Source organism: Panicum virgatum, chromosome 6K (genome assembly GCF_016808335.1).
Source record: "Panicum virgatum strain AP13 chromosome 6K, P.virgatum_v5, whole genome shotgun sequence".
In the NCBI taxonomy this organism is placed as follows: Eukaryota; Viridiplantae; Streptophyta; class Magnoliopsida; order Poales; family Poaceae; genus Panicum; species Panicum virgatum.
In genome coordinates, this window is record NC_053141.1 from 41,753,530 (window position 1) to 41,767,533 (window position 14,004).

Consider the following 14,004-nt stretch of genomic DNA (forward strand, 5'->3'; position numbering starts at 1 on the left):
AACTTCAAATTTGCTACGTTCTTTCTTTACTAGATTTCGTATATACCACCCCACATTTATTATGATTTTAAATATTCGCTTGCATATGTTCAACTGTAACCAACCAACAGTATTTTTCTCTTACACCAAATCAGCACCAGCACCAACCAGCCAGCAGTACTTTTCTCTCATAACAAATCAGCATCAGCCACCAGCCACAGCCAGTCGAACAGAGTGAAAGAGATATCGTATATACCACGCCTCCTTTTTTATGATTTTAAATATTCACTTGGGTATGTTCTTTTTTTATACTAATAGTATGATGAGAGAAGGCAAATATCATCCTCACAGGGCAATATCTGACATCACACAAATACATGCTTTTAGAGGGGTTAGAGTGTAAAATGGGATCGCCGCCCTATTTTTAGCTGGCACCGTACTTCATTTTGCAGGCACTCCTTTTCAGTTTGGCTTGCTCCAGCCTCCAGAAACCTCACAACCCCTCGCCAGCAATCCGGCCCCGGTCCCTCCCCCAGACACTGAATCTAAAGGGGGGCGTTGTTGCAGCAGGAATCCCGAAATTCTCGAGCCAAATTTGGTCTTGTTCCGCTCAAATTGCCTTCCTTTCGCTGTGTTCTTGTGGGCCATGTCTCTGTACGGCGGGCTCGCCGGAGTTTATCCGCAAGAGGAGGAAGACCGACACGACGTCCAGATGGGTGACTCGGACTACGAGGACGACGAGTCGGACCAATCTGTAAGTGAAGCCGCCCTCTGCTCAGTTCTTGAGACGTAAGATTTTGCTCTCAAATGCTATTGCTTTGGCTTTTATGCCGTTTATTTTTGGGTAACCTTTTCGCTCAATTCACGTATGGCATGCCTATGCCTTGATTTTACACAAAAATTGTATGTGAAGTTAGTTTTGCTGATACACACTTGTCTAGTTCAACGCAGAAATTTTCTTTGTTTCGGAAATTTTTGTTTAGTTTAGTCCCTACATTAGCTCCGTTTCTCGATTTATTTGAATATATGCAGCTAGGAGCATTGGTTTCAGGCTAACTTGGGGTAATTTTGTGTTTGTAGACTTCTAAGGCGACAGAAGACACAACCCTTATGGATGTGAAGAAAGGGAAGGATATACAAGGGATCCCTTGGAACAGGATGAACACTACAAGAGACAGGTACAGGCAGGCAAGGTTGCAGCAGTATGCCAATTTTGAGAACATACCTAATTCCGGAAGAACCTCGGAGAAGGTATGGCATAGTTACATATTCAAATTAGCTGGTTGTGTTCTTCTCTAAAAAAGTTGCGTAATTTTTATGCGGTGATACTGGTTCAGGAATGCACACCAGCAGAGAAAGGCCAACTCTACTACGAGTTTCAGCACAACACAAGATCGGTGAAATCTACCATTCTTCATTTCCAGGTGAGCCATGCTCTATGTGTTTGTCATTGCAAATGTTAGTTCACTTTTCTTGGGTCATGCTATCCACGAGGTTATTAGACATGATAATCGAGATTGTATATCTGCTCTTTTTTTCTTGACCTTTTGTTTATCAATGTGCTGAATTACTACAGAAGTTTGCTAATTACAGAGCTTCAGCGCATGTTTGTCATGTCAAACTAAGAAAAAGGAGACAACTTATCTTGATGAATAGTAGTAACTAGTGAACTACAAACACTTTATAGTAGTACAACCAAGAGTTTAGCCTTTTCTAACCCCCTCAATATTTACTTGGCCGAAATGTGGCAGGTCAGTTAAATTGAATTGGTATCCTAGCGCACCACCATTTTTTCTGCACCATTTTTAACAGTGAATGCAGATTTCTATATCCATTTGGGCGTCAGTTGTCCTATTTTTTTTAAGGCCACCTCTATGTAGTTGCCTTGTATGTTTGTAGAACTAAGGTATCAATTGGCTGCTCAAATTCTTTTGTTGAGCTTGCTCCCTTGCTGTTTTGCAGTTGAGAAATTTAGTGTGGGCAACGACAAGGCATGATGTGTATCTTATGTCATACTATTCTGTGCTTCATTGGTCGGCATTGACTCGTGAGAAGCAAGAAATCATTGATCTTCAGGGGCATGTCGCACCATGTGAGGTACAGGATTTCTCTTCCATACGTTTATTTCAGAGCCTTGTCTATTTGATGTATGGCGATACCGACCTTATCTTTGTTTTTTGACTTCAGAAGCACCATGAAAATTTCTCTGAGGGATTTTATCATACTCAAGTCAGTACTTTGGCTGTGAAAAACAACTTGCTTGTTACTGGTGGATTTCATGGCGAAATAATATGCAAGGTATTTCTTTCCAATCTCACCTCCTTCCCCATTTCTGCCAAGCAATTATAATCAGGGTCTGATGCCTATTTGTTGGCCTGGCAACACAGTTTTTGGATCGTCGAGGAATAAGCTATTGTTGTAAGTCAACAAATGATGACAATGGTATTACTAATTCTTTGGAGATATACGAGAAACCTAGGTACTTTCTTTTCTGCTGGCAAATTATTACTTTGATTCCAAGGAATTGTTAACTGTGAATGTCAACCTAATCATGTATCGTGCCTTCTTCTTTGTAGTGGTTCTCTACACTTCTTGGCCTCAAACAATGATTGCGGAGTTAGAGACTTCGACATGGAAAAGTTTCAAATCTGCAACAACTTCCGATTTGCTTGGCCTGTCAATGTAAAGCCTTCACATAATTCTCACCTAATTCTTTTATTGTCCATTTTAGTGTTGACTATGTTGCGCATTTGTTAGATTTTTATTTTCCTAGTCAAATCCTGATGTTGACCATGGGGTTGAAAAACTATTATCTTATTTTACCCCCTTTTTAATTTATGCAGCATACATCACAGAATCCTGATGGCAAACTTGCTGTGATTGTGGGGGACAATCCTGATGGACTTCTGGTTGATGCTAATTCAGGGAAAGTAAGAAGAATGCAATCTTCAGTTGCTGACTTAAAATATAGAGTCCATAATTCATACAGGCTTATGCTTGTTTGTTTCTCGCAGACGGTTCATGATCTCCGTGGCCATTTGGATTACTCCTTCGCATCAGCATGGAACCCAGATGGCCGAACATTCGCCACTGGAAACCAAGACAAAACATGCAGGGTATGGGACATCAGGAATCTCTCCAAATCAGTTGCTGTATTGGGTGGCAATATCGGAGCCATCAGGTCAATTCGCTACACTTCCGATGGGAAGTTCTTGGCGATGGCAGAGCCTGCAGATTTTATCCACATCTTTGATGTTGATAGTGGGTACAGCAGGAAGCAGGAACTGGATTTCTTTGGTGAGATCGCTGGCATATCATTCAGTCCTGACACTGAATCTCTCTTTGTTGGTGTGCATGATCGTGCATACAGCAGCCTCCTCCAGTTCAACCGCCAACGATTCTACTCATACCTTGATTCAGCACTGTGAAGTTGCTACCGGCAGGGATCTGTGAGTGAGATCCAGATCACAGGTTGTAGAAACTAGAAATGGGTGTATATGTTTGGAGGTGGCGTTTGCTTTTGCTGAACAAGGTGTAGATATTCAACTAGCCTTTTTTTTCTGAACTGGCTGTAGATATTCAGAGCCATCTTTTCGGAGATTTGTGCTGTTTCTGTTGCTGTAATGTTGTTGTACATAAAGGGCTACTTGATGAACAGTTTCACGCAAGTTGTTATCGATGCAAGCTGGTTTTGGTGTCAAAACCTTCTCGTAATCTCTTCTTCGCGAAAGAGTCAAAATCAGCAGCACCAGCAGATTTGAAATGTACGTCAGTTGAACTTACCTGAGAAGTGACAAAAGCATACGAAGAATAAAGAGGTCGCAGAATATTGATCTTACATAAAGATTTTATGAGTTAATAACTCATGCCTCAAACGGTAAATTACAAGAGAACAATTGTAAGCATGTTTACACGAGGGGTTTCCCGATATACTCTTCTACAAGTTCAGGTAGGTACAACCTCAGTAGACGAGGTAGAGAGCCGCATAAGATAGGTTCCTATAGCAATACACAGCAGTAAAAGCTGAACGAAACAAAATATTGAAACCCTACTGGCCTTAGATTGCAGCTGCAGGACTTCAGAACTGCCGGACAGCTCTTTGCACCGCACCTGTAGCTTCTCTGCCATCTCCTCTAACACCATTGCTCTGTTTTCGGTGTGTCGGAGTCTAAGTCCGAGCTGCTTGTAGTCTTCAGATAGAGACTTTTGCGCTTCGTATAGAGCCATTTGATCCTCGGCCAGAGTTACCGAGGCTTGATAAGCTCTTGTTAGGACGGTGCACTGAATCTCTGCTTCCATCTTCTCCTGGTACAGTTGATCTAGTTCAGATTGTGACAACAGGAGATTTGTATTCTCGATTATGGTAGCTTCAAGTTCATGTATTCTTGAAGCCTTCTCCTTGATCAGTGCTGATGCCTCTACCAACCTGGACTCGAGATGTTTTATCCTTTCATTTACCTCTTCAAAAGGTTCCTCAAGATGGACCGACCCATTCCATTCATCATGATGGACATCTAAATCATCAGTTGGTTCTTTTCCAATTGCCATGATTTTTTCTATCTCTGCAATATGCATAGGAGAAATGACTATATTAAACAGAGCAATATAAAGAGGATGATACTATTTCAATCCACTACATGTGAAATGTAACCATGCTAGTAGTGGTAGTGTTAACAAACAAAATGAAAAGAATTTATTCCAGGGGGGAACATATCAGGACAAATTTATGAATTGTTAGGAGATGCTTCTAGGAGAAGGCGATACAATTCCACTCACAACAAGGAGCAAAATCCCCAGCAATCATTTATCCCCCCCCCCTTTTTTTTTCTTCCTTCTGGAGCTCTGCCATTCATCCAAGCAGAGCAGAGAATTACAGCAGATTTTATTGTCGAGTTGAATCAGATGACAGTTTTATTGTTCAATTGCACAGTTCACTGCCAACAAGATGACCTAACATGATGCGAATCAGATGACAGTTTTATTGTTCAATTGCACAGTTCACTGCCAACAAGATGACCTAACATGATGCTAATTGTTAGATAGATACTAAATGCTAGTTGATGGATAAAACCACGTGAAGGCAACAGATGAATAGATTCATCAGACATTTAGTATACAACTTCTTTTAGTGCAGCATATAGTTCAGCCATTTCTTCAAATATCGACCAGTATATAGTGCAGCCAGAGTTAATTTATTTCCAGAAAACTGGGCAAACAACTGGTAGCTAAGTGAGTAGCAGCCAAATCCTGAATTGTGACTCTGAAGCATAGAGAATTACTATATGGCAATGCGGACTTCAAATCCTAAGACAGATGCAGCCAGACAATAACTTTGATTAGACAGACGGTTCATACAAAGTTAAGCTCGAATAGCAAGATTTGGGAAAGAATCATGTTTTGAATTACGTATGTCACATTTAAGCGATCGGGTAGTGCATGGAAATAAACTGAGAATTTGACCATACCGTTCTTAAGTGCTTCCTGTGCTCTCTGAAGTAGTAACAAAGTTGATTCATTGTAATGGTCAGCACCTGAATGCATCCTTCCATTCTGTCCCTTCCCAACACTCGCCTCATCAAATGTATCATGGGCACCATTGCCAGAATCATCACTTATTTGGACCGATCTACCCACCACACTGCTGCCATTCGCTTTGCAGTAATCGGTCGATCGAACCTCCTCGCTTGGCTGCTCCTCGTCGCTGAGGTCGCAGTAATCAGACAAAACCTTATGAACACCATTGAGGCCAGCACCAGATTGCCGGGCCTCCAACTTCAAGGCGTTCGAGCTGCGGAGGTCAGACTCGACGCTGGACCGTGAGTTATCAGCCTCGGTGGAGACGGCGGCGCTGCAAACAACCCTCGGCCGGTCGGCACGCGACCGCGCGGAGCGCGGGTTCCTGCCGTGAAGGGAGGCGGCGGGGGCGCGGGCGCGCGACAGCCTGTCCCGCTCCCGCTGGAAGGGCAAGGCGTGGTCGTGGAGCGGGAGCACGCGCGGCGCGCTCGCGGCGGTGGAGGACTTGCTGCTCCGGTCCTCGCTGTTGTCGGACTCGGCGCCGCCCGCGCCGACCGAGAACACGGAGGGCGCGACGAGGAGGCCGAGGCCGGGGTCCAGCTTCCCCGGCGGGACGAAGCGGGACTCGACCGAGGCGGAGGAGCTCTCCGCCTCGGCGACGGGCGCCTCGTGCTTCCCCTTCGGCGCGCCGGCGGGGAGCGGGAGCCGGCGCTTGTGAAGCTGCGCGGAGTCCTCGTCCCCGGCGCCGCCGCCACCGACGGCGGAGGCGTGGCCCTCCCTCTGCTGTTCCTGTTCCCGCCTGATACGCCGCCAGCGACGGAGCCCGCGGCCCTTGGTGGCGGCCACCGCGGGAGAGCTCTTGGGAGCAGCCTCCTCCTCGGCCGGCGGCGGCGGCGGGGACTCGGCGGACGACTCGACAGGGCCGCTAGCCACGCTGTCCATGCTGCGCATCAGTGGAGGAGCAGAGCAACCGCGAAGCTGGGCAGGAGGAGCGACCTCTGGGTGGCGGATGCCATGGCTGACTGGTCGCCGCCGCCGCGTGGGCGTGGGTGGAGGGAGATCCGGCACGAGCCTCCGAGGGCCGAGGGGCGGAAGCGGAGCTGCGAAGAGCGAGACGAGAAAAAGAAAAAGAAAAAAAAAAGAGAAAAAGGAAGGAGAAAAGTAGGAAAAAGTTTTCTAGACTTTTCGATTTTCCAACAGAATGGCACAGCGCGATCGGGGACGAGATGCAGGGGCCAAATCTTGCTAAACCAGGGAGCGGACGGCTCGTTTGGCTGGTCACCTTCTATTCTTCCAGAAGCCGGGTTTGTCTTGCCACTTTTTAAAACACAAGTGTTTTGACGTGCTAAAACAGAGATGCTAAATCTACATACGTGCTAATGGAGCTAAACATAAGATAAGAGCTAATCCAGGGCTAATGGATTCTACTAAATAATTAGCCATTAGAACAACAATTAGCCTATTTTTGTTCATATTATTTGGTATGTAAATAAAGGGTAACAGTCTACGTAACCTCCAAACTATTTAAGGTGGACTACTTCACCCTCCAAACTATAAAACTGGATATTCTATCTCTGAACTTTTCAAAACCATTCAAATAACCTTCCAGGTGGTTTTGGATGGTGGTTTTACTATAGTAGCACAGTTTTTATCTTTGTCTTTTTATTTATTTTGCCTGAATCTTTGAAAAATATAGTAAATCGCAGAAAAATCATAAAATAGAAAATTCAATTTTGTTGGACTCCACATGAGTAGATCAATACAGTGAACTATATCCGATTTAATAATTTGGAGGTGAAGCAGTCCACCATGAATAGTTCGGAAAGTTAAGTAGACTTTTTCCTAAATAAAGTTTGGATCCAAATGTTAATGGGTGAAAGTGCCAAATTCTAGTGCTAGCTCATCCAAACGGTAATGCTAATAGTATATGCAAAATGTTATGAACTTGTATCAATAGAGAAGTGTTTCGAATTTATCTACATTTATAATAGCCAAACGGGAAGGAGCATGTGCAGCGGGTGTTTTCCTTATATTTTGCTGTGTATTTTTGTTACTTAGATGTGCAAGCCAAAATTTGATCATGCAAAAGGCTTATGCATCGGTTTATATCACCGATCCTTAAGTTTCAAGGTGATATGATGGTTAAAGTGTCGAAATGGATGAAAGTATTTAACTATTTGATAATTTTCCAATGTTTTGTGTTGCTTCGAACATGAGCTAAATATTACCATTTCGGTTATATTACACTCAAATCTGCGTTGCTTGCATTCCGATCTCACTAATTACAATGTAGAGTAGTGTATTTGTTTCTTTCGATGTTTCTTTTGTTCATAGGTAACAAGTCAGCTCACAGGTGTGCGAGTATGCGATAGGAAATTAGGCCTTTTCTTTCCTGACACGGCCCTTTCTCGGAGTGGAGATTGCTGACCGAGATTGTAATGGCTCCATAATTAAATTGTCCTAAAAATATTAGGATGTAGAGTAGTTGTGTTTGAATCTTATCCGTTGCACTGACTTGCAACGGCTGGAAACGAAACCACAATCCCGGTCTGGGGATTCCCCTCAACCGTTGGCGCACGATCGTCCTCCACATGCGTGTGTTGCTGGGAAGGCTGTGATGCTGTCTCTCGCGGCCTTCCCTGTCATGTACACGTAGCAGAGCACAAATAAATGGTATGAGCAACTCCAATAGAAAAAACAAATATGCTTCCATATCAATGTTTTAAATCTCCGGCTAAGCCTCTTAGCTGCCAGCCTTTCCAGCAGCTAAGGAAAGCTATAGCTGGCTATAGCTACAGCTAAGCCATTTAGCTATTTTGGAAAATTTGGAGAAAAAAAAACACCTATGTCATACAGGAATAAATGACCATAACATTCAGTCCTGGAGACCAATACTTTAAATGTACTTAAAAATTAACATATCCAGTAGTCACTACAAGACAGAGAACACTTGACAACATAAGCATTTCATAGTGCATATATGATACTTGCCCACAGGAACATTGCTCCTGTCCGGGACTATTAGCAAAAGAACAACATAGAGTTATGATACTTGCCCACAGGAACATTGCTCCTGTCCGGGACTATTAGCAAAAGAACAACATAGAGTTCAGATCAGTCGTCAGGAGACAACACAGCTAAGCGGCTAAACGAAGATCTAATTTAGCGGCTATCTCCCGCTAAGCACAGCTATTAGCGGCAGCTAAACCATAGCGTTTAATGTGAACTATCCTAGCTGCTTCCCTCCCCAGCTATCTCGGGCTATAGCAGAAGCTATAGCCGGTGGTTTAAAACATTGTTCCATATAAAGATTTAGTCGATGGACATCAAAAATTAATCTTCAGCAGAGGGAGTAAATAGATTGTCATTTTGGTAGGTCTTCCAAATTTCTTCCTCACCCTCCAATTTGGTGACCCACTTTTTGGGCTGCCAACTGTGGACCCCACCAATTTCTTTTTTTTTCATTTCCTTGACCTGATCCCAGCGCCAGCGGCCCCTGCCTCCGCCCCGCCACGCCGCCGCCGCGCACAGCTCGCGTCCGTGCCCGATCGCCCGCCGATCGCGTCCGCGCCCCCCGCCGCCGCCCGCCGCCTGCGTCCGCGGCACGGGGAGAGGGAGATGGGCGCTCTGAGTGCTCCTCAGCCTAGGGCCGCGTGCTCGGCCGCCGCCGCAGGGCCGCGTGCTCCTCCGCCCGGGGCCGCGTGCTCCGCCACCGCCGGCCCCGCGGGCTCCGCCCCCGCCGCCGTGGCACGCCACCGCCGGCGAATCCGGCGGATCCGGCGCTTGGAGAGAGATAGGAGTATGGGAGGATAAGAGCAGAGAAAGTGGGAGAGGTGGGTGGGGATGCGCATATTTGGATGAGTAAAATTTAAAAGTGGGCTTCTAAATGGATTTTAACTCACCTAAATTTAGCAACTCTACTGAAGTTGTTCTAATGCCAGTCTCAATGGGAATTTTATGGGCACAGATACCTAGATTGGAAACTAAATAACCGTGCCAGATGAGTTTTATGATGATGAAACTCTCCTCACATCCCATAAAATTTTAACATTCTTTTTTTTGTCACGTCAGCAAAATTGATGATATTTAATATCATAAAACTCTCCATGAAATCGCCACTTAGATTAGACTAGTCTAAGAACGTAAACCAACGGCGGGCGCCGTGCCGCCGACACGTAGGGATCGGCCGCCGACACGTAGGGATCGGGTGCGCCGGTGGGCGGGCAGGTGGGCCGTCGAACGTGGCCGCCGCTGTTCACGTACTACTCGATCGCCTGAGCTCGATCACGAGCGATTATTCTTCAGGTGACTGCTGCCAGGTGCCAGCGATGGACGGACGGACGGACGGACGGAGGCCGCGTGCCCGTCCAGTGTTCGGCGAGGCGCCAGGAGACCAGAACTGCTTGGCTGTCGGGCAGGCTGTCGCGGTCGCGCGCATACCCGCGGCGGCGCCGCGCGTCCACGGTGAGCCGCCGTGGTGGCGCCTCCACGGCGATCGGCGTGGACAATGGCGGCTCGCGGGCCGCATTCCTTTCCAACGGCGGCGTGGGCTGGGCTGTAACGACGCGCGGAGGGGAGGAGAGGAGGCCGCGGCCGCCGGCGTGGGCTGGGCTGTAACACACGCCAACGCGGGCAAGCGCCGCGGCCCGCGGGCGTTTACCAACTCAGTCCAGTGTGCCCCGTGAAATCCCATCGAGCCCCCTCAACTCAGTCCAGTTTAGTAAGAAGCCAGCTATTCAGCCCGGGGGCCGGGGCTTGATTTGTCTCTGGCTCTCCTGATGACAGGCTGCCACGCCCGCGCCCGTGCCATCACGAGCTGCGGTTTCCCAGCGTCATCCTGACTCCCGAGCACGTTACAGTATTATTAGTGACTGGTAGTCTGGTACTGAGTATGAGTGCACGGCGAGGAGGCGCACGGCGTCCAGCGCCGCTGTGCCGGAGATAACACCCGGCGCGTGCCCCTTGACGGCGGCCTGACCCTGACTTCCGGGGGACACGGGCGCATGGCGATGACCGGCGGGAGCGTGCCCCCGCCGGAGGCCCGGAGCCATACCACCGGGACCGCCCATGCATGCTCCGCCTCATTTCCCGTTCCCGAGGCTTATCTCGGCGCGGGCGCCCGCCAGGCCCTGCCGCCGCCCCCTCCATCCCCGGTTGGGATTACGGTTCACGTTTTCGTTTTACAGGAATTTTTCAGTGCTCACCGGAAACGGTAAACCGGCCGGTTTTTCGTGATTTACCGGTAAAACCGACCGGTAAGTGCTTTTAAATTCAAAATTTCGAAATTTCGGTATACCGGCCGGTTTTTCGGTGCATCTCGCCGGTTTTTCGGTGCTTTTCACCGAAAAATGATGGAAACGATTGGAAAATGATGGGAAGTGATCTCAAATTCAAAATTTCGAAATTTCGGTATACCGGCCGGTTTTTTCGGTGCATCTCGCCAGTTTTTCGGTGTTTTTCACCGAAAAATGATGGAAACAATTGGAAAATGATGGGGAAATTATGTATTTATGAAAAGAAATTGAAAATTTTGGGGAGTTTGCCCTAATTATGTCTATATTTATAGATTATAATGTACAACATATAAGAAACTCCAGCACACAATGAGAAATACGAAAACGAAACACATAATTCATGTCCAAAGTGCACACGTACTTAGTCCAAAGTACAAAGTCTATTAAAATTATTACAATTAAGTCCGTAGTCCAATTAATACAACACATTGCTTCCACAGTAATCGAAAGTATTGTCCATCCATAATCCATGTAGCAAATGCATAGCCTCTGCATGCGAAGATTTTGTATGAAATGAATGGAATAACTAGAAAAAACGAAATATAGATATAAAAACTTTTCGGTTGCTTAAGTACCTGCGTTCTTCACTCCTCATAGATGGTGAGACTTAAGCAAATTTTGACCTACCAAATCAACTTAGATTTTGACTCCTCATAGCAAATTCATCATTTTGACCTACCAAATTTTCACTCCTCATAGAAAATTCATCATTTTGACCTACCAAATCAACTTAGATTTGAATGATTTCAAGTGCTATAAACTAATAAAAATCCCTAGTTTTTTATCATAATTTTTGCCGATTTTTTTGACAGTTATTTATAATTTTTTTTGAAATTTTAAAATTTGAAACGAAAAATACCGAAAAACACCGGTATATCACTTTCCGGTACCTACCGAAAATGGTAAATTCACCGGTTTTTCGCCGGTTTACCGCCGAAAAATTAAACCCTGGATTGCCCGTCGCGATCCCCAACGGCTGGCGTCGCCGGCCGCGCACGTACTACAGCCTGCGCGCCCCCATCGATTAGGTGGCGTGCACGGGATGATGACCCGCTCGACGTCGCGTTCCTCCTAACCGTGCACGGGATGGCGACCCGCGCGTAGTACGGGAACAAGCTGTCGCGTCTCGTGACCCCGGTTATGATGGCTGCTGCTAAACACCTAGGACTAAGAGGACGGCCTGCATGCAGATCGCGATCAAGGAGGGGATGGCGAAAGTAATGCGCTGTATTTGCTCCAACAATTCCGGTTACACAAGTACAGTACAGTAGTAGTAGGTACAGTATACTGTATACCACACGATCTGACGCGACCAACTTGCAAAAAGAGAAAGAAACAGAAAGGGAAGAAAAAAAACTTATTGAAAGTACCGGGACGGCAGCAGCAGCAGCAGCGAGAGCGAGGGCGAGTAGTAACAGATCAACACAGCCGCCGGCCACATGCGGGATCATATCGCTCAGACGAGGCGGCGGCAGATGGTGACGCCGTCGGCGATGGCGAGCTGGCAGACCTCGACGCGCTCGTCGGCGGAGAGGCGGGCGTTGAGGTCCCTGATGGCGGCGGAGAAGCGGCGGTCGAGGTCGGAGAGCGGCGTGTCCGGGGGCAGCGCCACGGTGCCCGCCCACAGCGTGTTGTCGTACACGATGGTGCCCCCCACGCGCACCAGGCGGAGCAGCTGCTCGTGGTAGCGCACGTAGTTGGGCTTGTCGGCGTCGACGAAGGCGAAGTCGAAGGCGCCCAGGTTGCGCTCGTCGGCGAGGAGCGCGTCCAGGTGGTCCAGCGCGGGGCCCTCGCGGAAGTCCACCTTGTGCGCCACGCCGGCCTTCTCGATGAAGGGCCGGCCGATCTCGTAGTAGTCGCGGTCCACGTCGACGGCGATCACCCGGCCGTCCTCGGGGAGCGCGAGCGCGGTGGCGAGGAGAGAGTAGCCCGTGAACACGCCCACCTCCAGCGTGTTTCGCGCGCCCGTCAGCTTGATGAGCATCCGCAGCAGCTGCGCCTCGTCCGGGGACGACTGCATGAACCCCCACTCGTGCTTGTCCGTCACCAGCCGCAGCTCACGCATGCACTCCGGCTCGTGCGGCAGCACCGACGTGTCCAGCACGTACTGCAAGCAAATTAATCCCCAATCAGATTCGGTTTGGTTTGGTTTAGTCGCAAGCAATTCAAGCAATCATCATCAGATCAAGAAACGATAGATCGATCGATGTTACCTTGTAGAGGGCCTCGCTCTTGAGCAGCGTCTTGTTGCTGCTGTCGATGCCGGTGTGGACCCGGGCAATGGTGTCGCCGCCGGCCGCCATGCCTCTAGCTCTCTCTCTCTCTCTCTCTCTCTCTCTCTCTCTCTCTCTCTCTCTCTCTCTCTCTCTCTCTCTCTCTCGCCGCCTTGCTGGTGGTGGTGCTTGGTATGGTAGCTAGATAGCTGATCGAACAGGTCGCCCACTCTTCGCCCTCGCAGCGATACTCTATTTAGGAGCTGGGAGTAAGCAGGGGTTGGTGTGTGATGGTGCCCCTGTTGCCTGATTGCTCCCGCCACCACTGTTAACCTTTAACGATAAAAAAAAAAGGTCAAAGACGAGCGCCTCGGTAGACTTTACACCTCCGGCGCTCACCTACTCGTTCCTTCCTGGAAGCCGAAGAAATTTCGCTCCCCTTCACCTGCCGATTGACCCACCAAACATGGCATCGTCTCATGAAACGTTTACCTTTTCTTTTCTTTTTCTATTGGAAGAGGCAAAGAGCCAGAGACCATGGATGGGAGGAGCGGAGCTGAGGCCCCCGTCGTTGTGGCAGCCCACGAACGCACGATCCGAACTCATTCCTACCACCGCCGCGCGCGCCACCTGCCGCGACCTACCCAACTCCGCCTGTCACGGATATTATAATTTCTACTTTTTTTTAAAAAAGGATGTGAATACATTTTTTTTTAAACAAGTTGCCATCGCTGCACGTTGCTGGCTGGTGCGGTTGTTCCAGGAATCGGAGGAGCTAGGAGCGGGACGAGACTCCTCTGCAGTAGTGCGTGGTCAATGGTATGTGGAGCCGGGATCACACCTAAGTGATCCAACTGCACTCTGATGAAGTACCGTGGAGGATCCTTTTCTGCAGGATTGGAAGACGCCGGGACGAATCTACCTCGCCGAGACGATGGGGCCGATGCAGGGCTTAATTTTTGTTTAGTCAGTCGATGATGATGATCCATGGGGGGTTGGTGTAA

The 14,004-nt window shown here is 48.0% G+C and overlaps 3 protein-coding genes across 6 annotated transcripts; 1 reads left to right on the forward strand and 2 right to left on the reverse strand.

Moving 5' to 3' along the window:
- Window positions 1-424: 424 nt before the first annotated feature.
- Window positions 425-3,693, forward strand: LOC120713684 (uncharacterized WD repeat-containing protein C2A9.03-like). Of its 3 annotated transcripts, none has more exons than XR_005691239.1 (9): window positions 425-733; window positions 1,060-1,230; window positions 1,317-1,403; window positions 1,942-2,076; window positions 2,170-2,277; window positions 2,367-2,458; window positions 2,556-2,661; window positions 2,823-3,517; window positions 3,555-3,693. XR_005691239.1 is itself a non-coding variant. In XM_039999628.1 (9 exons), exons 1-9 carry the CDS (start codon window positions 626-628, stop codon window positions 3,405-3,407), a joined length of 1,311 nt encoding a protein of 436 aa, XP_039855562.1. In that variant the 5' UTR covers window positions 426-625; the 3' UTR covers window positions 3,408-3,693. The 3 variants fall into 3 exon arrangements, 2 of the variants coding, with proteins under 2 accessions (XP_039855561.1, XP_039855562.1); XM_039999628.1 differs by having other exon boundaries at window positions 426-733; window positions 2,167-2,277; window positions 2,823-2,909; window positions 2,994-3,693; XM_039999627.1 differs by having other exon boundaries at window positions 2,823-3,693.
- Window positions 3,694-3,795: 102 nt separating this feature from the next.
- Window positions 3,796-6,639, reverse strand: LOC120713683 (WPP domain-interacting protein 1-like). Its single transcript, XM_039999626.1, has 2 exons — window positions 5,445-6,639; window positions 3,796-4,541 (listed from the first exon to the last, which is right to left on the reverse strand). Exons 1-2 carry the CDS (start codon window positions 6,442-6,444, stop codon window positions 3,925-3,927), a joined length of 1,617 nt encoding a protein of 538 aa, XP_039855560.1. The 5' UTR covers window positions 6,445-6,639; the 3' UTR covers window positions 3,796-3,924.
- Window positions 6,640-11,994: 5,355 nt separating this feature from the next.
- LOC120713686 (tricin synthase 1-like) lies at window positions 11,995-13,285 on the reverse strand. 2 transcript variants are annotated; one of them, XM_039999629.1, is made up of 3 exons: window positions 13,147-13,285; window positions 13,001-13,105; window positions 11,995-12,894 (listed from the first exon to the last, which is right to left on the reverse strand). In XM_039999629.1, the coding sequence occupies exons 2-3, from the start codon at window positions 13,088-13,090 to the stop codon at window positions 12,244-12,246; spliced, it is 741 nt and encodes a 246-aa protein (XP_039855563.1). In that variant the 5' UTR covers window positions 13,091-13,105; window positions 13,147-13,285; the 3' UTR covers window positions 11,995-12,243. The 2 variants fall into 2 exon arrangements, with proteins under 2 accessions (XP_039855563.1, XP_039855564.1); XM_039999630.1 differs by having other exon boundaries at window positions 13,153-13,217.
- Window positions 13,286-14,004: the final 719 nt, after the last annotated feature.